The following is a 21,394-nucleotide window of genomic DNA, read 5'->3' as shown; positions in this document are numbered from 1 at the left end:
CAACTGCTTCAACAGCTTCTTCTGCTTGTTGCTGAAGCGATTGTCCTGCTCTGCACTGGTTCCCTGGAGCACAGCAAACAACAGGGAAGGGTGTTGTTCAGGGTGTTGTTCAGGAGTTCAGCTGCAGGACCTTCCCCACCTCCAAGGGTTATTTCCCACCTGCCTGCACGTGCACCAGGGAAACCAATCTGCAAGGCTGCTTTTTGGTCAATTATTCCTTTCCAGGTGCTTTTCAGTTTGAGCTCTCCCCAAGGGCTGAGGATTTTGGGTGAGCAGCTCCTGAGCCCCACAGTGAGACCTCAATCATATCCCCCCTGGCACTGCCCACAAATTAATGTATTAGCAGCATCAAACTGCCAGGAAAAGGCTTTATTAATTCCTTAATAATAGAAATAAAGTGGTTTTCCTCTGTCCAGGAGCAAAAATGTCCTGTTTGCTTACAGTGACACCCTGAAACCTTTGGGCAGCTTCCCTGGGGCAAAGAGAAGCACAAAGAATGCATTTTATTGATCCTGCTCTGTTAAAAGTTCACCAGCTGGCTGCACTTCCACGGACAGGAGCTGTGGGTTAATTCACTATGGAGGGAAAGGCCTGGAGTCCAGTTCTGGAAAATTTACTGGCAGAGCTTAAACAGAAGCAGGAAGGATTAGAGGAGATGCAGGGCTGCATCTGCTGGGCTGCTCCTGACTGAGGACAAAACCCACAGCTGGGGTTTGAAGTTTATTCTGGAAACCAGGGAATTTTATACAGGTAAGTCTCAATGGAAGAACAGGGGTCAGCACCAGCAAAAATATAAATTGTCAAGAAATTAAATGATAATAAAGAAGAGAAAATCCCAAATTCTAAGTTCACTTTGGTCAGAGGGCACCTGGAATTAGCAATGTAACACGTTGCAAAGTCATCAGGTATTGAAAGGGAACAATCCACTGACAGTTCCCAGCTGCTGTTCCAGACCATGGGAATCCTAAAGTCTGGCTGTGGCACAGGCACTGCCAGGATTAAAACTCTTTACGACATTTGCAGTCTGTGTGTGGCTTTCAAAACAACCCACAACACTTGCCAGTTCACTCAACAACTCAATGTCCTTTTGGGGTTTTTTAAAATTATTTCACAACCCAGAAGGGAAATGGAAAGGAAGTTTCTTGTTGCTAACACGTGGCAGGCAGCAAAGGGAACCAAACAGGACAGAGCAAAGGGGCTGCAGGAATTTAAAGACAGACAAAATAAGTTTGCACTGACACTTCACAGAAATGTGAAGAACTGACAGAAATATAAATAGGAATTGCTTGGTATGGGGAATCCAAATTGCTGCTCTGCTGCATTTCTGTCATTTCACATTTGGTTCCTCCTGAATCCAGAATAAAACCAGAACAGTTCACAGCCCCATTTCTGTGCCATGCTGCTTCGGGTTTTATAAAATGCCACCTTCCCCAGGCCAGTTCAAAAGAATATTACAGTTCTAATCCAGAGTTTTCAGCCCCAGTAATCCTGCTGTCAATCAACTGTAAACCTTTTAACAACTGCATTACAACAAGTGCAGAATTAATCTGCAATTATTTTTCTCAAGTTAGCCCATGAACACAGAGCTGAACTAAGGGAGGGGTTATGTATGCTGCTGTATTTTAAAAGCACCCTAGCTGCAGGAAATTAAAATATTATGGGCTGAACAAATGAATGAACCTTGAAATTTAGATTGGTTCTCAAAAATTATCACGGAAACCCCCCAGATAAGGTCATTTCAATTAATGGAGGAAAAAGATGAAAAGAAATAGACCCTGCGTAGGTTTCATGGTCTCTGCAGAAAATGCAGCTCTAAGACTGGGGAAGAAACTCAAGGATTTAAAACAAAATACAAACGTATGAATACAGCCTAGCTTCTTTTTGCTATGAATACACTTAAAAGCCTCTAAAAAAATCTCAATAAACACAGGGGCAGGGTTGTTTATTTGCTTTGCCGTGGCCACTAAAGAGCGCAGACAGCTCAAACCCGGCCTGGCCCCTCGGAGCCCTTGAGCCCCTCTCCCCCCGCAGCGGTGACACGGCCCCGCGTGGGTCGGGACCGTGAGGAACCCCGTGAGGAGCCTGCCCGGGGAGCGCAGCCCCGGGGGCGCCCGCGGAGCTCCCCCCATGCGGAGTCCGGCCCGGAGCCGATCGATCCCCGCGCTGCCGCCCGGGCCGCGCCGCCGCGGCCTCTTCCCGCCGCCATTTTCTCCGCGGCGAGGAGCCTGCGCAGGGCGGGGCGGGGGGGCACGGCGGCGCCGCGCGGGGCAGCGCGGCTTCAGCGCGGGCCTGCGGCGGGGCCAGGCGGTGCCCCCGTGCCCCGGCGGGGCCGCCGCGCCGCCCGCCCGCCCTCAGGGCCCCCCGGGCCGGCACTTACGCGGAAGAACCCGGCGTCCATCTTGGCTCCTCCGCCTCCTCCCGGCCGCGGCGCGCGCTGCCGTCCCGGCGTGCACCGCGCGCCCCCTCAGCCGTGCCGGGGGTGTGGGGGGGGCGGAGGGAGAGAAGGCGGGAGGGGCGCGAGGGGGTGGGCGGAGCCAGGCACGCGCAGTGCAGGGTTTCCCTGCGCAGCCTGCTGATTGGCGGAGCGCCGGCGCGCGCGCGGGAGCCGGGCCAATGAGAGAGCGCGGCTGCTCCGGCGCGCGCGCGAGGGGGAGGGCCTCAGTGAGTCACGCTCTCGCGAGATGTTGGCGCCCGCAGCTATTGCTGATGTCGGTGTCTCGCGAGATCTCCGGTGCCCTCACGGCTGCGGCTCCCTCAGGGATGGCGGCGGGGTCGGTCCCGATCGTGAGGGCGCAGCCGCCTCAGCCCCCGGCAGCGACCCCTCGGCACTGCCCCTCCGCTCCTTCCCGGAATAACAGAGGTCCCTGGGCGCAAGGCAGGGCTTTGAAGAGGTCACAGAAGAGTTGGCTTGAAGGGGGCCTCTGGCGGTGTCCCAGCCCAGCCCCTGCCCAGGCAGGGTCAGCAGGTGGCACAGGGACACGTCCAGGTGGGTTGGGGATGTCCCCACAGAGGGAGACTCCAGCCCTCCTTGGGCAGCTGTTCCAGGGCTCTGTCACCCTCATGGCAAGAAGTTCTTCCTCACGTTGAGGTGGAACTCGTTGTGGTTTATTTTATGGCCATTGCTCCTCGTCCTGTCCCTGAACAGAGCCTGCTACCATCCTCTGAGAGCCTTTGGGGATATTTTATGGGTTTATGGGATGCCCTCTCAGCCTTCCCTCCTCCAGAATAACCAGGCCCACCTCCTGCAGTTTCTCCTTATCAGGGAGATGCCCCAGACCCCGAATCATCTTTGTAGCCTCCACTGCACCCCCTGAGCAGCTCCCTGCCTTTCTGGTCCTGAGGAGAAGCCATGAGCTCTCCAGCCCATCCCACTCCGGACAAACTGGTGTGACTGGTGTGGATCACTGCTCTCTGTGGCTCCTTCTGGGATGAATTACGGACACATTTTTGGGAAATAAATTGGTTATGGGGCTCGGGAATAAAACCCAAGGGAAATGATCATATTTTATCTGCTTAGACTTGTAATGATCTGAGTCTTGCATGGCCAAACTTGGGACAGTGCTTGACTCGGTTGCTCAACAGCCCTGGCACTGTGGATGAGGGAGTTTAGTAAAGGCGACAGCTGGAGCTGGAATTGCTTTTATGTTTCTGTTGAGGATCAGGATTTCGAGCCCATGGGAAGGCAGGAGGACACTAGGTGGAGCTCCATGCTCTCTGCTGGGACAAGGAGGATGGAAATCAGGGGGGAGAGCTGAGTTTTGGGGTCAGGACTCACCCAGCAGTGAAAAATTAAACATTTTACCAGAGTATCTGGATCAGTGAAATTCCATCTGGAGGATCTGACCTGCTGAAGATCCTGTAGAACTTTCAGGAGGAAAAAACCAACCATTGATTCTTGCAAGGCAGGGCCAGCTGAGGGGGAGCATTCCCAAAATCTGTGAACTTGGAAGTGGAACCTGGGGGCCAAATCAGGACAGGCTGGATCAGCCCTGATGTTCCCAGGGCAGGGAGAGTGTGGGATTGTTCCTGGAAAGCTGAAATGCACAGCAAATGGCACAGAGCAGGGATTTTTGTTCCTTGGGAAGGTGTTTTGCTTGCTCAGCACGAGCTCTGGGTTTGGCTGCCAGGAGGGGTTGTGGGGCCTCCCAGGAGGTGCCAATGGGATGCAGATTTTAGTGGTGTTTGAATTTTCAGCTGGAGCAATGCTGGTGTGGCCCCAGCAGCCAGTTCTGCTGCCAGCAATAGTAATTCTGTGAAACTGGAGCTGCCTGCAGTAGTTCTGCTTTCTCTGCTTGTGAACTGTGCTGGCTTTAAACAAAGCAAATGGAAAGTAAACAAAATGTGCTACAAGTGGGTCTGGCTAGAGATGTTAAAAACAACAACAGTGAGATGGGCTTATCTTCCCCAAAAATCTTGATTTTGATCCTATGGAACTGCTCAGAGAACATGCAGAGATAGAAACAGAAAATCAGCTCCTTTATATTTTTTTTGGAAAAAAGAATTAGATGTGCATCAGCTGTCCCTTTTGAATTCTTACATCAATTCTCCCTGCCACAAAAAATAAGGTAAAGCACCAGGACAGGAGAAATATTCACAAGGAGATTCAGAAACTTCACAAACAGCTGTCTCAATATTTGGTTTGGAATCCAAACCGTGCTCCAGTTTCAGCCAAAAAAGAATATGGCAAAGTAATTGAATTTAGTTTCTGCACAATAAAAATTAGCAGTTAGTTAAACTGACCTGTTTAAGAGATCTAAGCTTATTGGAAAAAAGTACAAACTATAAAATCTCAGACAATCTGGCAGTGAGTGTGTGACAATGGTGCTCTGTGTTCCCAGCCCGTGGGCTCGGAGTGTCCCTGGGAATTCCTTTGTGCCACTCTGCACACCCACAGCCCTCACACTCACAAAACAGCCTCACTTCGGCTTGGTTTGAGAATAAAAAATGGCTAAAAATAGTTGGGCTGCACCAGAGAGCAAAGCCTTGCAGGGTGAGTGGCAATTGGGGCTGCACCGAGCCTCCCCTGCTCTGTCCAAGCTGGTTTTTCTATTTCCATGCTTATTTTTGTCAGTTAAAGAACTCAGATTTTGTGTAAGACAGAGCATTCCAACACAGCTCCAGCCATGAACCTGCATTGAGAGTGAAACCCCTCAGACACCGAGTTCCTTCAGAAATGGAGAGTTACAGAGTTTATAGAAACAGTTTAAAATACTTGAAAATAAGAACCTGTACATATTTGAGATTAGAAACATGAAATAGGAGTAAAGATAAATACAATGTTGATACCTCCTGTAGTACCCATCAGGTATAAAATAATCCACAAACCTCTTGCATGTAACTCGTAATAAACTCAGGTCCCAGCTGGGTTTGGGGCACGTCCAGACTTTCCCTCCAGTTCCTCAGCAGAACACAGAGGATGCAGAGTCTCTGAGGGAGCAAGAGCTCCACAACACCTGGGCATCTTCTCTTCCTGGTCTACCCAGACCCAGAGGAGGCCTCGCTGCCATCCTACACCTCCAGCTGTTATTTCAGTCACTGCAAAAGTGTCCAGACCTCTGGTGTTTCCTCCCAAAGCAGGGAACCAGGGTTTGTGTCACCTTACAGAGGGAGCACCAGCTGGCTGCTGCTCCCAGGGCAGTCCCAGCTCCACGGGGTGACAATTCCATCTCTTCTCTGGCAGGGAGCTCCTGGTTACCTGCTCTGCAGGTGGATGTCCACAGGGATGAAGGTCACCGAGGGCTGCTGGGCCAGGCTGTGGCTGCTGTGCCCCACAGGAGGTGGCACTGCCAGCTTGGAGCCCTTGGGTTCCAGCTCCCGCCGCACTCGCATGCGCCTGGCAAAGGTAAAAGGGGAATTGGCACCTGGGCTGGGCTCTCCTCTCCCAGGGGAACTTTTGGGGAGGTTCCCACACAACCCAGTCAAACCAAGCTAGGATTTATCCCAGAGTACCAAAAGTGCTCCCAGAGCATGTGAGCTCTGAGAAATGAGGGATCAATCTGGGTGCACACTCAGACCTTCCCTGCACCACCAGGAATCCCTAAAAACAGCTCCCACCATGCAGCCCCCATCAGGGAGCTCTTTGTGCTTCCTAAGATCCAGCCACAGAGCCCTGACAGTGAGATTCACTGCAATCAGCACTCTCATGCTTAGATTCTCCTGGAAATTCTCAGCAGCAAGCCCTGAAATGCTCTGTGAGCTGGGAGCAGGGACTTTGGTCCATGCTGCTTTGGCTTGGTCACGTACCTGTTGTATGTTTTCAGGATGAGCAGAACCACTGTGAAAATAACAATCACCCCCACCACGATGGCAGCAACTATTGCTCCAGAGCCTGGCAGAGAACAGGAAGGGAAAAAAGCCATATTTGCAAAGTTGTCACTGTAGTGTTTGAAGTTTGATAAGTTCAAAGTCCACTTAAAACCAAAAAGAGCCACCACCCCAGTCCTTGCCTTACTTTGATAGAGATTGTGTTCTTGGGACTTTGTGGTCACATTCACTGAGAGCTGAGTGTTATTGGTCAGTGGCGTGGCCGTCGTCATCTTGGGTCAGCTGCAGAGGGGAAAGAGGAGTGAATTCCCAAAATCTTAACCCAAATTTCACACTGCTAATTAGGCAACTGCCCACCAAAGGCTCGCTGAACTGGGGTTCTTCATATTTTCATTGTGCTGGAAACGTGGCCCTGCTGAAGGAATGGAAATTCAAAATTGGTGCGATGGAAACTTTGGTACAATACTGGGCAATTTGCCTCAAAATATCCCCTGGTCAGTGGTAATAGAATAAAATAAGATATAAACACAATAATGTATCTTAAATGCTTTGGGATTTTAGATTATCACCTCTGGTTGAGATTCAGATCACTGAGCAAATGAGTGTGGAGGTTTCTGCATCCAGAATTCAGCAATGTCTTGAGGGAAGGGGAAAAACTCATCACAGAAACGTTTAAAAACTCCATTATAAAATAGAACTTAAAGGAGCTTCATTCATCTAACATGGAGAAGAAAAACCATTTAGCCCCTTCACTTGGAGCTCCAAAAGTGTCAGGACAAACAGCAGCCCCTGAACAGGGATATTGCAACGTGGCTGTGGCAGGAGGTTGTGAGTTCAGCCCAGTGTCAGCTCAGGTCTGTTATTGGAGTGGATGAACTTCCAAGGGCACAGCTGAAAACATGCCTGTGTTTTGGTGGGTAGGACTGTGGATCTGGAAAGAGCAGCAGGGATGTTTGCTGGTTTTAAAAGGGTTTTCCAAGTGTCCCTGGAAACCCGAGCCGTTAAAGGGCTCCTTCAGGCCGAGAGGGGTGTGAGCAGCACTTCAAAGAGCCCTCTGGAAGCAGCTCAGCTCCCAGTCCCAGAGCTGGGACACTCCAGCTGCCCCTTGAAAAGTAAATTATCCTTCAGCACTTGATATGGAACTGAATTCCCACTCCAGATGCTGCTCAGTACAGCCAGGCAGGGCTCTGGTGCTCCCCTGGGATATTGTGGCATGGTAACTTCAATTTTACACAGCACAAGATAAACAATAGCCAGAAATAATTCAGTGGAAATCAGTTGGTAATAAAAATTAATACCAATTAAAAACCTGCAGAGCAGGTCAGTGAGGAATGAGAGGGATCAGGAAGCAGCAGGAAGGGAAGTGGTTGGTTGGTGTCTGACTGGGATGCAGGATCAGAACTGCAAGGGTCACTCTTCAAATCTCCAATCCTCTCAAGTTAAAAGTTTGGTTTTCTTCTTTTAATCTAAAAACCAAAATAACTTTGCCACAAGCCTGTAACTGGGTCATTCTCCTATGAGTGAATGATTCCTTTGTTTAGCCAAGGCCAAGTTAATTCAGCAACATGAGCATCAGCTGAAATATTTTGTGTTTAGACTCTGCCCAGCCCTATTGTCCAGCACACACCTCAGTGGGACCTGGGAGCCCCAGAGCTCAGGGACAGCTGTTCCTGTCTCCCCAGCCATCTCCCATATGGAAAAGGGTTTAAATAGTGGCAGCAGAGGCTCGAGAGACTCTTCATGAGAAGCTGATCAAGTGTTCTGGCTATGGGCATCATTCAGAAACAGCCACATCCAGCTCTACCCTGTGGCTCCTGCCTCGGGCACTGCAAATGCCAGACCTACAGAAGCCTTTTTTCCTCCTCTGGCTACCAAAATAAAAACTCCAAATAAATAAGACTGCATATTTTAATATTTAGCCATGAAATATCCATCCTTCCACCTTCCCTCTCAAACCACCTTGGGAATGGGGAGCTGTTTGTGCATGAGTCACCCAGACCCAAAGAATTTTTATTGTCGTAGTGAAACCACCTGTTTATGAAAGGGATTAATTTATTCAGCAGGCTGCACCAATCTGAGGTGAAAACTGCAGCAGGTTGGGATTTTTCTGCTTTGTGAGCTGCAAGGTCAGTGTCTCCAGCCAGGGTGGAAGGTGCCAGTTCTGCTCTTACCTGGAGTCCCAGCTCCATTCCTGCCCTGTGAATCAGCAGGTTACACCTGACCAAGCCTCTGCTGCAAGAAAGACCCAGAAAAGCCCAGCAAAATCCATGGGAACCTACTGATTTTCAGCCTGGATCCTACTCAGTTCAGAAATACGTTTGGAAAATCAGGAGTGCTGGATAAAAGCCATTCAGCAGGGGAGAAGAAGTGGACTTTGCTACAGTAGTCACAGGACATTCTTTGTCCATGACACAGGGCTGCACTTCCCCCTGTGCACACACACCTGCCTGGCCTCTCAGAGCCTCTCATTCACTCTCACTCTCCACACTGCTGCTTATTTTTGCATCCCCACGTTATGGAGCTGGAAATGTTTCCATAAAGTTCAGCTTTGGGCACGTTTCCATTTCAAACACCTTGGCAGATACAGGGGATGGGTTGTTCTGGCAAGAGGGAGCAGTGCCCCCTTTTCCAAAGCCTCCCTTCTGCTGCCCCTGCCCTGCTGGGCTGGGTTTGTTTGTGAGGGGATGGGGATCAGAGCTCACCTGGCAGCAGCACCTGGCAGTTACAGCACAGGGGCCACAGGGAACAGAGGGGATTGTTTGAGGGTTTTTCCAGGGTGGCTGGACTTGGAGAGGCAGCTCCCTGCCAGGGAAGGCAGGTGCTGGTTAGGAGGACACAGATTTCACCTGGGAAAAGGTGGGGTTTGCATGGAGCTGTTCCTGCCCTCACCTTCCCAGCACCCCGGGAACACCGCCAGGGATTGAGGCAAGCTGTGATCCCAGGGAGTAATGAAAACATTATGTCCTTCAGTGAGACCTGAACGTGCCTGGGTTTACCTTGAGAGGCTCCAAAAAGGGAGGAAGGAGGAAAGAAAAGCCCAGGTTGAAAGTGGCCTGAGGCAAACAACCCTCCCTGTGTGAGCCTGAGTGTCCCCATGTCAGGGCAGCACCTTTACATAAGCATTTTCTCAGGTTCTGGCATGAGCTGCCCAGGCTGAGCTGCTGCTAAAACACACATTAAAAGCAGTTCATTGCCTTGCCAAGACAGAGACAGTGGCACAAACTGCAGGCAGCTCTGGGCAGTAGCACCAGCTAAAAACCCCTCAGTAATTTTACCTGCCTGGTTTAGATCATGAGAGGCACCAAAACCCCTCAGCTCCCACAGGTGACAAGAAGTGGCAACAGGACCCCCAAAGGAACACCCTCATTTCTAAAGCCTGGAAATATAAACTTGACAGACTTCTGTCACTGACTCGCCCAGAGCAGTGTCTGAACCAGACTGTGAACTGCACATTGCCCAATTAGATTTTCTTTAAAGCCAGCAATTAAAGGGTCATAGAAAAAGGAGGGAGAGGGGCTTTTAATGAAGGCAGCACAAGGGGGAATGGCTTCCCACTGTCAGAGGGCAGGGATGGGTGGGATACTGGGAAAAACTTGCTTGTGAGAGTGATGAGGCCCTGACACAGGGTGCCCAGAGCAGCTGGGGCTGCCAATGGATCCCTGGCAGTGCCCAAGGCCAGCTTGGACACTGGGGCTTGGAGCAGCCTGGCACAGTGCCGGTGTCCCTGCCATGGCAGGGGTGGCACTGGGTGGGCTTGAAGGTCTTTTCAAACCCAACCTGTTCTGTGCTTCTATATGTAAAGAATTCTGTACACAGTACAAAGGCTCCACACAGAAATGCAGCTCCTCTCAGTGCTCAGAGCAGCTCAGAGGCAGCTCCAGGATTTCTTGCCTGTTGTTGAATCAGTGAGGCACCTTCCCTGTGCAGAGCCCTGAGGACACAGAGCAGCTGACACCTCACACTCGCAGCCTGTGCTCCACCAGAAGCCCTTGGCAAACCCTCAGTGCCCCAGCCTGGCACCACAGAGGGACAAGAACTCTGTCAGACCCTGAAGTCACTGGTCTCTGCTCTGCCTTTGTCTCCCGGTTTGTGAGCACTAAATCAACCCCTCCTGCCACCCAGCACAATGCACCCCATCAGTGAAAGCTGTTTACAAAAAGCTACGCTTCCCTTAGCAAGGACTTCCTGGGGCATTAAATACATTAATTACCAGGAAAAACCAGAAATCACCATTTAAACCTGTCAGCAGCTTCAGTGTGTTCCCAAATAATGCAAGCAGTGTAGTTTTGTTCTGTGCCGGAGACGCTCAGTGAACTGTAACACAATGCTCTGAGCTTTCGAGTTCTTTTCCTGTTAAACATTACTCTGCCAGCTCTTTCCAGCACGCCGCTCAGCAGATTGGAGAAAAAAAGTACAGAACAAAAAAAACCCACCCAAACCCACAAACAAATAACCACCGACAAACCCATATTTGTAGTGCCAGGGTTGAATAAGTCAGGACAAGGGATTCAGCGTCCCCAGCGATGAAAGGACACCGCGGGCGATGGAATGAGCTTTCAACAGCCATGCGGGGAGGAAACCGCGCCAGAGCAGTCCCGGAGCCGTCCCTTGCGGGCTCCCGATTCATGAACAACTGCTCAAGCAGCAGCTGAACAGAAAATCGTGCGAGGACATCTGCTCTCTATTTCCCTCTGGTTTGGAGGCACCGATAAAGAACTCGCGTTTCCCGTGGTACATCCGCGGTGCCTCGCACACAAACCCGGAGGAACCGCGCTCCCACCAGCGCTTGGAACGGGGCGGAAAGGAGCGGAGCTTTGGGGCAGAAAGGCAGAGAGTTTTAGGGCACAAAGGTTCCAGTTATCCCCATTCAGAGCGGTTCCTACACCCGACCCTCAGCCGGCGCTACTCACGGAGGATGCTGCGGGCTCGGGGCTCCGGCGCTGCCGCAGCGGCTCCGGCTCCGTCCGCCCGCCGGGGCTGCGGGGCTGCCCAGCCCAGCCCGGCCCGGCCCGGCCCGGCCCTGCCGCGGGGAGCCCGCTGCCGCTGCGGCCGGAGGCAGCCCCGGCACAGCCCCGCCGCCGCAGGTGCCTCCCCGGAGCCGCCCAGCCCGGCCCGGCCCCTGGCGCCGCCTCCCCGGGCCCGTGCGGGGCTGCGGTGCCCCCGATCCCGCCGGGCAGCGGCCGAGGGGAGGGAGGGGTCTGGGATAAACCCCCGTGTCACAGCGGGAGTTCCCAGGCTTTGGGGACAGCCCGGTTTCTGCGGCTCTCGCATGCCCAAAGGTCTGCCAGGCACTTCGGGATCCCCAGGCACATCCAGCCCAGAGACAGAATGAGTGGGTTTGTCCACTCGTCAGTGGAATCAAATGGATCAAACTGGAAAGGAGTCCTCGCCTTTAACCTGTATTTCGTTGGCTTTATCCTCCAGAGAAGTGTGATCACAGTCCCTGTCTGGATTTTTCCTGTGGACATCACACTTTAGAAAGGGATCTGTTCCCAAGGGAAACCAGGAAACCACAGGAACAAGCCACAGCCCTCATTCAGGCTCCATTCGTGCTTTAGGGCTGTCAAGCTGCTGTGCAGGAGATGTTTCCCCCAATTCTCCATCTCAGCTGCCCCAGCTGCAGCCAGAGCCACATCACCCACCTCCCTCAGAATGCAGCCTGAAACAGGAGAAAAGCTGCTCCCACAGAATCCCACCTCCCTGTGGAGGGCAGCAACAGGGGGGTCCTGATGGTCCATAAACATTTCCAGTGGATTTCTTGGGAAGACCAGAGTCCAGTTGGGATGAAAAATGAGGTCCTTCCTTACCTTGCAGTTCTCCCTTTCTTCCTCCAGAAACATTTGTGCCCTTAACACAGCTCATGCTTCACTTTGGTGTCCACCATAGGCTGATTTCCACACAGAACCCACAGAACACAACCACAGAGGCTTTTCCACCAGAAACCAGAGTTTCCAGATCCAATTATTTAGCAAATGTTTTGTACAGCTACAAAGACCCACATTAGTCACTTCCACCTCAATCCCACTGCAGCCCATGCAGCTCCTTAAAACCAGAGACTGAAATCCCAGCAGGGATTACTCAACAATCATCTTTCCAAGGGAATAAATTTCCCTTGATTGATTTCCTTACAATGACTGTCCCATCCTGCATTAACAAGGAGGAGCACGAGGCTCTCCTGGGAACAGGAGGGGTTTCCAGCCACAAACCTTCCCTGGGCTGTATCTCTGGAGAGCAAAGGGGCTTCTTTCAGCAGCCAGCAGCCATAACTGGGAAGAGGTATGAATGGAAGTTAATAAAAATAATTAATAACTCGATTTAAGTAGTACAGGAAGGGAGGCAGCAGCCCCTGTGACCAGGCAGCAGCCCAAATAAAAACAAATGTGAGTTCCCAAAGCCTCTGTGACAGCAGAGAGGGAGGGTGGGACTTTCCCAAGGTTTGTCCCTCACCAGTCCTAAATTTGTAGCCCTTTACTACGAGCTAGAGGCACTCACCAGGTTTATACACTGTTAAATGGATTAATAAATGTTTCTACACTGTCACTATAAAGCTCTGCTGTCACCATCAGTGACCCAGTTTGTGGCACCAGCCCTGAGCTTATCCCATTAAAGCAGGACCAAAGGAGACTCTGGGATGCTCCATAAAATCCTGATGAAGTCAATGGACATCAAAGGACAAAACATAACTCTGAATTAACTCCAGGCTTACTACAGCATTACCAACCGCCAGGAAGTGCCACAGCCTTCCGAGGTGTGGAGTGTCAGTGAATTTACCATGGAGCAGGTGTGGACTCCTCCTGGAACAGCTCTGCTGGTTCATCTGCACTTTGCCTGGCCCTGGCAGGGCACACAGAGCTGGAGTGTCTCAGTGAGAACCAAGAGGAAACAGAGATCACAGCAGATATCAAAACCAGCTGAACATTCATTGTGATTGAGTTTGGAACTGAATTGTGAAACCAGGCCCTCCATGCACCCACAGCCTCAGAAATAATTACCAGAGCCCCTGGGAGGGATGAAGGAGCTGAGGTGACCTGTCCCACCAGGAGGGCACAGCTCAGCCTGGCTGCCCTCCCAGTCCCTGTCCTGTGCCTGTGATCCCAACACTGAGCCACAGAGGACAGCAATTGGTTATTTTTATATGTTTTATGTAAGAACAAAGCAGACTGCCAGATGTCTTTCCCACTGCCTCACCCGATGCCGCTGATGGTTGGAATATGTTCCTTCAGCAGGGGAATCAAACATTCCCTCTGCAAGCCTGAGCACGCCAAGGTGTTCCAGTACAGAGCCTGGTTCAGAGCAGGATTTGAACACATTAGGTAACATCCCAAACCCAGTGTTTTCTACTCTCCAGGCCCTGCTCCTGTTTTGTGGAGCAGTCAGCCCCTGGGACCCTGGCAGGGCCAGCTGTGGCACACTCACTCACACCTCAGGGTCAGGACCTGCAGCAGGAGAACTCTTTTATCTTGCTCTGCATTTTCTCCAAGGAGATGAAGCTTGGCTGGGGTCTCTTTCCACACCAAGATTCCCTCCTAGCAAGTTTTACACTGAGAGTGGAGCAAATATACAAAACCCAGTAAAATTCACAAAGCAGCCTTCTGTTCTGGGTTCAAAAGTATCCCTAATCCAAACCCAGACAAAAATGGGAATTAAACCTTTCAGGGAACAAATGAAGCAATTGGGATTTTATGCACAGGGAACAAGGCAGAATGAGGAGCTGCAATCACAGGTTCTCAGTTATTATAGAACCAAAGCACTCCCATAACTCCAGAACACAAAGAAACAGCACATGTTTCAGCTGCTGCTCAAGGAGAACGTTTTAAAGGAATTTGGGGTATTTATTTATACAAAGTGCAAGCTCAGAAAGGGCTGAGTTGGTGCCTGTGTGCAAGCTTGCTGCTAAAAACAGCCCTCACCAGCAGGTCAGTGATTGGGAGAAAGTTCTGGTGGGGGGCACTGAATCATGGCATGGAGGAATAAAGCAAACTCCAGCTTCATTTGCCAAGGCAGCCTGTCACCCTGGAGTGCAGAAAATCCCTTCTGATATTGATCAGTGGCCTCATTAAAGATTTGGAGCCTGTTTGAATCCTCCTTCCCACCCAAGGTTCCCAAATCCCTCTCGGAGGTCCCTGGCACCCCCATCCCCTCAGCCCAGGAGAACATTCAAGCTGACACCACCTTGTCCTGATGGAACACTCCAGATCCCCAGTGTGAATGGCACTGCATTGTTTTATTTGAAGTGTCTTTACACAATGGAAAGTGCTGGAATGTTGTTCCACATTTTACACATTTATACATCAACACCATCACACTTGATTCTCATTATAAAATTGTTTCTGAAGGTTTTCCATTTACTCCTACTTACAGCAACTTCTACACTGGGGTAGAAATGAAATAATTTAAAAAATAGAAACATCACAGAGAATCCAACCCCGACTTCTGGAATTTCAAAAATCCATAAGCCTGCTGGATAACACAGGTTTTTGTTGGGTTTTTTACCTTTGTTTTAATTCCATGGAACAGTGAGACAGTGAAGCTTGGGCTTGGAGTGATTTCAATACCTGAAGAGATACATAAATGCCACACCTGTGATAGAAGGACAAACCCATTTCCCACCTTTTCCCTCTGTCCTATTCCTGTCTCTGGAGAAAGGACCTGCAGGATCTCACTTTGAAGCTGGTGGCAGGAGGGATCCTGAGCAGGCACAACACAGAGCTGAAAAGCTCCACAGCCATGAGAATCCCTGCCCATTCCTTTTCCCCCTGCTGTCAGCCAAGTGAAAACACTTCTGGAAGTTCAAGAAGCACGTCAGGTACAACTGAAACACACTGAAATGAACCTGAAAAATCTGAATTTCTGAATGATTTCTACACAGGAACATCAGCAGCCTGGTTTGTTCACAAATCATTTTATCTTTTTAAATAGAAAAAAAAGAAGAATCTGTCTAGACTAAAAAAGTTTGGCTATAAAATAGCATAAAAGCACAGGAGCAGGTGTTGTTATACCAAGGCATATTTTCCTCCTACTAAAACACTTAACACAAGATCACAAAATCAAAGATCTGTATTCTAAAAGATGCATCCTGGTCTCAGAAGCAGCAGATGCTCTGTCAGACACACAGGAGGCCACACAGAAAAAGTCTTCATGAAAAACAGCAAACAAGGGCTGAAACTGCATAAAAACTGGCTAAGCCAGGCAACTGATTGTCTTTGAAAATACAAAACAGACTGGAGAAGTTAACAATTAACCCTTGGATGTTTTAGCTCCTGCCAGGACCTAACAGTCACTGGGTTTATTCAGAGGTGGGGGCTGTCCCAAGGACTGGAGAGGAACAAAGAGCCCCAGATTGTCAGAGAGGATCAGACACAGAACACTCACCAGCTGGATCCGTGTTTCACTCCAGCACTAACTCCCAACGGGGGCTCAGTGCAGCCCCACAGGCACCAGAGCAGCAGTGGTGGTGGTGCACTCTGAGCTTCTTCCTCTGGGGTTCTCCCCCCTGAATTCAGCTCCTCAGTGCATTTGTGCCTCATGTCAAACTACACACACACAGCTGGGATTTCTGAGAAAAGCAAAGGTTAGCCCTCACCTCAGCTGGCAAGGAATCTGAGCATAGACAGTGCATTTCACTTGTGTTTAACACTAGATTAACTGGAAGCTGTTGGACAGATCAGCTTTTAACTGCTGTACAAGGAACCTGCTGGAACCCACTCGTGGCAGGAGGAGATTACTTCAGCACTTGGAACATCACACTGTACAACAGAGAGCAAAGGGCGACATCTTAAAAAACCAAAACACAGCCAGACTCCCTAATTGTCACTATTTCAAGTCAGGTGGATTTGCTACACTCGGGGGGGACTAGTCCCTAAAATTAAAGTGCTTTTCAGAGCATTGGCATCCAAAATCTTGAACATGAGAGACAACTACAAGTCAGACCTGTTGTGACCTATAGCAGCAGCACAGACAGAACACATGGACTGGCCAGGTGGAGCAGCTCAGCTCTAGCAGGGCATTGTGCCCCCCACCTCCAGGGCACACTCAAAGGCTTTGGAGTCACTCAGGATGGTGGGGGGCGGCTCCGGGCGCCGTGTCTGCAGGATCTTCTGCTTGGGGTTCTTCATCTCCTCCTCCTCCTCAGTCTCACTCTCACACACGTGCACAACCACGCTGGGGGTGGAGTCTGTCCCTGCGTGCAGCTCGTACTTCTCCCCTGGGAGCAGCCAGCAAGAGCAAGGTTAAAAACACCCCCAGGAAAAGCATTTAGATAAAAACCCCTTAACTTCAACAACACAACCAAGTAATCATTAATTCCCACCCCATCTTTAATGTGCTCAGCCTCCACTCATCACCAAATGCCTTAAAACAGTCCGTGTAGCAGCTACAGCACACTTTGAATACAATCAATCTTTTCATTGACATTTAGAGGAAGGGAGGGATGTAAAAATCCCAGGAAGACATCAGAACATGAGCAGCAAACACATCTCTAAGTGCCATCATTTGTGCTGTATATTTCTGTGACATTTGTAAACTAAAAGCTACAAAAGCATTTGAGCACATCAAGCCTCCCCATTTCCTGCTTTTCACAGAAAGCAAACACCACATTTCCCAGGAAGTCTTAGAAAGAGAAGAGACTCAGTTTCTTCTCACAGAAAAGGACAAGTTGAAAAACTCCCTCAATAGCCACTTTTGAAGGGAAGTACCAAATAGAAGTAAATGTCCTTACCTGGCCCCAGCTTGGAGACAGCACAGAGCAGGTCATAATTGATCAGAGGAGTTGCATCTTCACTCTGCTTCCACCCCACTGGGGGAGAGGCAGGGGGGGAAATCAGGAACTGTTTCACAGGTTGTGGAGGAAGGAGGTAGGACTTGTCCCCAATTTCACTGGACACCTGCACCTGCAGGCAGCACAAATATTAATTCTCTTGTTATTTGGTTTATTTCCCCACTAATTCAGCCTAGCTTTAAAAAACGGGTTCAGCTCTTTGTACAACACCTCAGGAAGTGCTGCAGCTCAGAACCTGTGCAGGGGCTGCTGTGGGACCTATGCCAATGCAACAGGGGCAAATCTCTTAGAAAGAGAATTTGGTACCCACTTATTTTGTTTCAGCCCCTCTGTGTGTCTGGTTTGGTCACTGTCCCAACCAATCCCAGCTCAAGACGAAAACCAAAACTGTGCCCTAAAATGTTGGCACAGCTCAGTGTAACTATGAGGTGATTTCAGATATTTCCCCCAAATGAAGCTCATGGGCAAAGGAGGAATAAAGGAGCAAGGACAGAGGTGCAAGGTCTCTGTGTCCCACTGTACCTGTGCAAAGTAAAGCTTCAGCTTCTTCCCACTGAACTCGGTCTCGTGCAGCTCTATCCGAGCTCGGGCTGCTGCCTCGGGGTTGCTGAAGTTTATCCTCACCCTCCTGAAGCTCTTGAACAGCTGGAACGTCACCTGCTCATCATAGACTGTGAAAAGTGCTTCAAACCTTTCCTGGAGAGAAACACAAACATTCTCCAGGTGTAAAATGAGCATTCTCACTCCATGAAAAGATATTTTCCTTTACTCTCCTCTCCCAAGTCCATCCATTTCCTGAATCACCTCAGCCTGCACATTCCCCACCTCCCTCCCTGCTTGTAAATCCACACTCAGGGCAGCACAGCTTTGTCTCACTGGTTACACCCGAATGTGAATGAGCCCAGAAACTCGGAATGCACCAGGTGCCACCTAGCGAGAGCTGCCCGGTGCTGCAGCTGCACTGCCCTGTCATGAAAATCGATTTCATGCTTCTGAAATCCAATTAATAATTTTCAATTATGAAATTCAATTAATTTACCAGCTCTCTGATCCACAAGAGACCTCATTTACAGATTTTTTCCCCTCAGTTATGATGGGCATTAATACACTGAAAATCCAGACAAAAATGTTCAATGAGAACACCTCAAACTCCTCCCTTACCTTCTCCTCCTGTACCTCAAACACAGCCTCGTGAACACTGCAAGCAAAGAGTGAGGTAGGCAAGTCACTGAAATCCATCATCTCTTCCAAATCCTCTTCATTTTCACCAAAAATCATCTGCTCCTCCTCCTCCTGGTCGCTGCTGTACAGGTCTGACTGGCTGTCGCTCCAGGACTTCATGGAATCCCTGAGCATCCTTCCCGCCCTGCAGCTCCTCAGGTGCCACCTTCCAGCAGGGCCCTGCCAGCAAAACCCAAACGTGAGGAGAGCACAGCTCCCTGCCCGCTGCAAAGGCAAATCATTCCTCAAAGAACAGGAATCTGCACAGAATTGGTTCTGTCCCCACCAATCAGCAGCAGCACGTTCCCCTGCTGAGCATGGAGGGAGGACTCTGCTGCTCCATCCAAGGGAAGATAAAGTCACCCCGTCAGGAAACTGCAATTTCTCCTCCCTTTATTCTGACAGGAATCCAAAATGACAGCGCTGTTCTAGAAGCTTTTCTCCATGACACACTTTACAGTGAGCAACAATTTCTTGTTTAATAATTAAAACCATTCCCTGGGTAATCACAGCAGTCCTCTGGTATCTGAAAAAATAACTTTATTTTATCAATGAGAGCACGTGGACAAAATTAAATCATCTTTCAAAGCCTCTCCAAAATCTGAAATCTCCTCATGTCCTTTTCCTGCACCTTTCCCATAGGCAGGAGTACTTACAGGAGTAGACACAGCAAGGAAGACAAAAAATGCAAATAAGCAAAAGACTAAATAAAAAACATCAGGGAGAGAATTGTTTTTGTACAATAGAAAAGATTTTGCTGGAGTGGGCCTTCTGCCACCCATCCCTGCAGAACTCCTGAGGTTATCACACTGCTCCTAGCTGAGAGAAAAACAGGTGAATTGCACCAGATCTGGGTTTGGAAGGAGTGATCATTTGTGACACGACACTAAAAGAAGGTAGTAAATATATGATGCTTCATTGGCAGTGATCTCATTTGAATATTTACCTAATGAGGGGGGATTAAGTGGGTTAATGACACAGTCACACCTGGGGATGCCACTTCTGCTGCCCAGCATGGCAGGAGGGATGGAAATTCGGGAGAACAGGCAGCTGGTGGAAACCTCAGTTCTTGTGCTTGCTGATTCATGCAAGGAGGGAAGAGAAGAGGAACAAAAATGCGCCAGCATGGGGAAAACAAAAGGCACCATCTGGCTCTGAGAGATCTGGGCTCATCCAAACAGCAGCAGGACAGACTCCCACATCCAGCCAAGCTCTGCTGGGCTGGGAGCAACATTCCAGCCTTGGTCTGCTTTGATCCCACATTCCTGAGGGATCAAAGCACCCAACCCACCAACTCTGCTTTCCTGACAGCCCAAAGGACGGGGAGGCCTCCAGCAAGGAGAGAGCAACACTGGCAGAGAAAAGGGAGTTTGGAAAGTAAACTCCATACTTGGATGAATGGTGAATGAAACGTGGAGTGAGGAACACACAGAGCAAGTGGAGATTTGGTCAGGTCTGAGCCTCAGTGCAGAACAAAGGCAGGGCAGCAGTGGCATTAAACCAAACCCAGCTCAGCACAGAGCTTCTGTAGAGACACACTGGGCTATAGGAGATACTGCAATCATTTTGTATGTCTTATTTGAATTAAGATTTCATAGTTGTGTTATTTTTCATCATAAATCTCATGGTTAATTCTATTTCTTTTCTCAGATAACTGATTTTTCATTACTTCACCCAAATCAACTCAAAACACCTGATGACTGAGCAAGGCAAAAGTCTCCAATATCAGGATGAGACAGGTGAGACTCAGGTATGAATATTAATTAAGAAGTACAGTGAGTAACAGCCCTGTGAGAAGTGATATTTGAACAGACTGGGTAGAACTATTTACTGTGCAATTATTAGAAAGCATCAAAATCAGAAGAAGGACACTCCAAACTTGACAGGTACAGGAATGTGATTATCAGTGCAACAGCCAAACCACTTCAGGAAAAAGGGAATTTCTTCACTTACCTCCTTGGAAAGGTGAGAGTTCCTATTTATAAATTGTTTGATGTGAATGGAGATATGCAAATCTAAGTTATTTATTACAATCAGCTTATTCTTATCATACTATTAACAGCAATAGAGTTATAAACAGTTTCATTGCAATACTCATTAGCAAACTATTGGATCACTTGTTCCCTGATAGATTTCAGATTGAACAGCACAATTTAAAGGATTCCAAGAACTAAAGCCACTGGGATCAGACCTTTCACTAAGTCCTTTCTCTGAGCATTAACACCTGATTATCATTTAAATACCAGCTGACAGGGAAATGCTTATAAATGACAAATGCTTATAAACAAACAATGCTTACACACAAACTCCCCAACTTCATAGAAGGCTAAAAATCATCTGAAATGAAAGCAAAGCAGCTCCTGCTATGGGGAGCTGTAGCTCTTCACGGGCTCAGGCAGCACCGGGGAGTTTTCCTTGGCATCCTCTGGAGCAGCAGCTCATTCACGGTCACATCCCACCGCTCAGGGAGTGTAAGGGCTGGGAACGGTGGCAATTTCCACAGGAGCAGTTAAATCTGCTCTGGCAGGGAGAAAATCCTTCCGTGGGAGGGCGGGGATGCCCAGAGCAGCTGTGGCTGTCCCTGGATCCCCAAGGCCAGGCTGGGCACTGGGGCTGGAGCAGCCTGGCACGGTGTGAGGTGTCCCTGCCATGGCCGGGGTGGCACCGGGTGCGATTTAATCCTTCCCACCCGAACCATGCCACGATTCCAAACCCTGGGGACCCCACGGAGCTGCCCTGGCTCAGTGCGCCGGGACAAGCCCGGGCCGGGGGCCGGAGCTCGGCTGCGAATATTCTTTAATTCAACCCCCAAACGCTCCATCCTCCGCCCTGAGAGAGGATGAAAACAACTTCCCCGCCCGCACCCACGGCACGGCCCGGCCCGGTACGGCCCGCGGGCGGCTCCGGCGGGGCCGCGACTCAGCTCACCTGCGGACGGCTCTGCCTGAGGGGCGCCGGGGACGCGCAGGGTCCGTGAGAGGCGTCGGGAGCGCGCGGGTCCCGCGGGTGTCCGTGAGCGGCGCCGGGAGCGCGCGGGTCCCGCGGGTGTCCGTGAGAGGCGCCGGGAGCGCGCGGCGCCCGCGGGTCCCGGGGCGGGGCGGCGGCGGGAACGCGCCTGCGCGCGCGTCTTCC

At 50.1% G+C, this 21,394-nt stretch overlaps 3 protein-coding genes and 1 long non-coding RNA gene across 15 annotated transcripts in view; 1 reads left to right on the top strand and 3 right to left on the bottom strand.

Annotated features, from left to right (window-relative positions):
- SRRM1 (serine and arginine repetitive matrix 1) overlaps positions 1-2,535 on the bottom strand; it is an 18,862-nt gene extending 16,327 nt beyond the window's left edge. For 7 of the 8 annotated variants that reach the window (XM_074555470.1, XM_074555471.1, XM_074555475.1 and 4 more), the window contains exons 1-2: positions 2,378-2,534; positions 1-63 (exon numbers count right to left, since the gene is read on the bottom strand). The exon at positions 1-63 is cut by the window's left edge and continues 27 nt beyond it. In XM_074555470.1, the coding sequence (XP_074411571.1) occupies positions 1-63; positions 2,378-2,398 (84 nt within the window). In that variant the 5' untranslated portion in view covers positions 2,399-2,534. Of the gene's footprint in view, positions 64-2,377 lie in introns of all 8 variants that reach the window. The other variant, XM_074555472.1, reaches the window with a different exon arrangement.
- A 181-nt stretch (positions 2,536-2,716) lies between these two features.
- LOC141731274 (uncharacterized) lies at positions 2,717-8,067 on the top strand. 2 transcript variants are annotated; one of them, XR_012583303.1, is made up of 3 exons: positions 2,717-2,986; positions 5,681-5,842; positions 7,947-8,067. It is a non-coding gene; the product is annotated as an uncharacterized LOC141731274 (long non-coding RNA). The 2 variants fall into 2 exon arrangements; XR_012583304.1 differs by lacking the exon at positions 7,947-8,067 and adding an exon at positions 6,610-6,743.
- On the bottom strand, positions 5,177-11,482 carry NCMAP (non-compact myelin associated protein). 3 transcript variants are annotated; one of them, XM_014272519.3, is made up of 4 exons: positions 11,175-11,482; positions 6,452-6,546; positions 6,244-6,328; positions 5,177-5,833 (listed from the first exon to the last, which is right to left on the bottom strand). In XM_014272519.3, the coding sequence occupies exons 2-4, from the start codon at positions 6,534-6,536 to the stop codon at positions 5,692-5,694; spliced, it is 312 nt and encodes a 103-aa protein (XP_014127994.1). In that variant the 5' UTR covers positions 6,537-6,546; positions 11,175-11,482; the 3' UTR covers positions 5,177-5,691. The 3 variants fall into 3 exon arrangements, with proteins under 3 accessions (XP_014127994.1, XP_074411641.1, XP_074411640.1); XM_074555540.1 differs by lacking the exon at positions 11,175-11,482 and adding an exon at positions 10,730-11,154; XM_074555539.1 differs by lacking the exon at positions 11,175-11,482 and adding an exon at positions 8,436-8,571.
- Positions 11,483-14,469: 2,987 nt separating this feature from the next.
- Positions 14,470-21,369, bottom strand: RCAN3 (RCAN family member 3). Of its 2 annotated transcripts, none has more exons than XM_074555531.1 (5): positions 21,191-21,369; positions 18,203-18,487; positions 17,564-17,737; positions 16,982-17,153; positions 14,470-16,468 (listed from the first exon to the last, which is right to left on the bottom strand). In XM_074555531.1, the coding sequence occupies exons 2-5, from the start codon at positions 18,395-18,397 to the stop codon at positions 16,260-16,262; spliced, it is 750 nt and encodes a 249-aa protein (XP_074411632.1). In that variant the 5' UTR covers positions 18,398-18,487; positions 21,191-21,369; the 3' UTR covers positions 14,470-16,259. The 2 variants fall into 2 exon arrangements, with proteins under 2 accessions (XP_074411632.1, XP_005494752.2); XM_005494695.4 differs by having other exon boundaries at positions 18,203-18,442; positions 21,191-21,368.
- Between the last annotated feature and the right edge of the window lie 25 nt (positions 21,370-21,394).

This window comes from Zonotrichia albicollis, chromosome 20 (assembly GCF_047830755.1).
Source record: "Zonotrichia albicollis isolate bZonAlb1 chromosome 20, bZonAlb1.hap1, whole genome shotgun sequence".
NCBI classification, from domain to species: domain Eukaryota; kingdom Metazoa; phylum Chordata; class Aves; order Passeriformes; family Passerellidae; genus Zonotrichia; species Zonotrichia albicollis.
Note: the sequence above shows the minus strand (reverse complement) of the source record. Positions and strands in the feature narration are given on the sequence as shown.

Coding starts and splice junctions, on each gene's coding strand:
- NCMAP (XM_014272519.3), bottom strand. CDS start 6,536: ATGACGACGGCCACGCCACTGACCAATAACACTCAGCTCTCAGTGAAT. Junction 6,329..6,451: donor AGAACACAATCTCTATCAAA/GTAAGGCAAGGA, acceptor GTTCTCTGCCAG/GCTCTGGAGCAATAGTTGCT. Junction 5,834..6,243: donor ATCCTGAAAACATACAACAG/GTACGTGACCAA, acceptor TACCTTTGCCAG/GCGCATGCGAGTGCGGCGGG.
- RCAN3 (XM_074555531.1), bottom strand. CDS start 18,397: ATGCTCAGGGATTCCATGAAGTCCTGGAGCGACAGCCAGTCAGACCTG. Junction 17,154..17,563: donor TGAAGCTTTACTTTGCACAG/GTACAGTGGGAC, acceptor TGCTGCCTGCAG/GTGCAGGTGTCCAGTGAAAT. Junction 16,469..16,981: donor TGTCTCCAAGCTGGGGCCAG/GTAAGGACATTT, acceptor GGCTGCTCCCAG/GGGAGAAGTACGAGCTGCAC.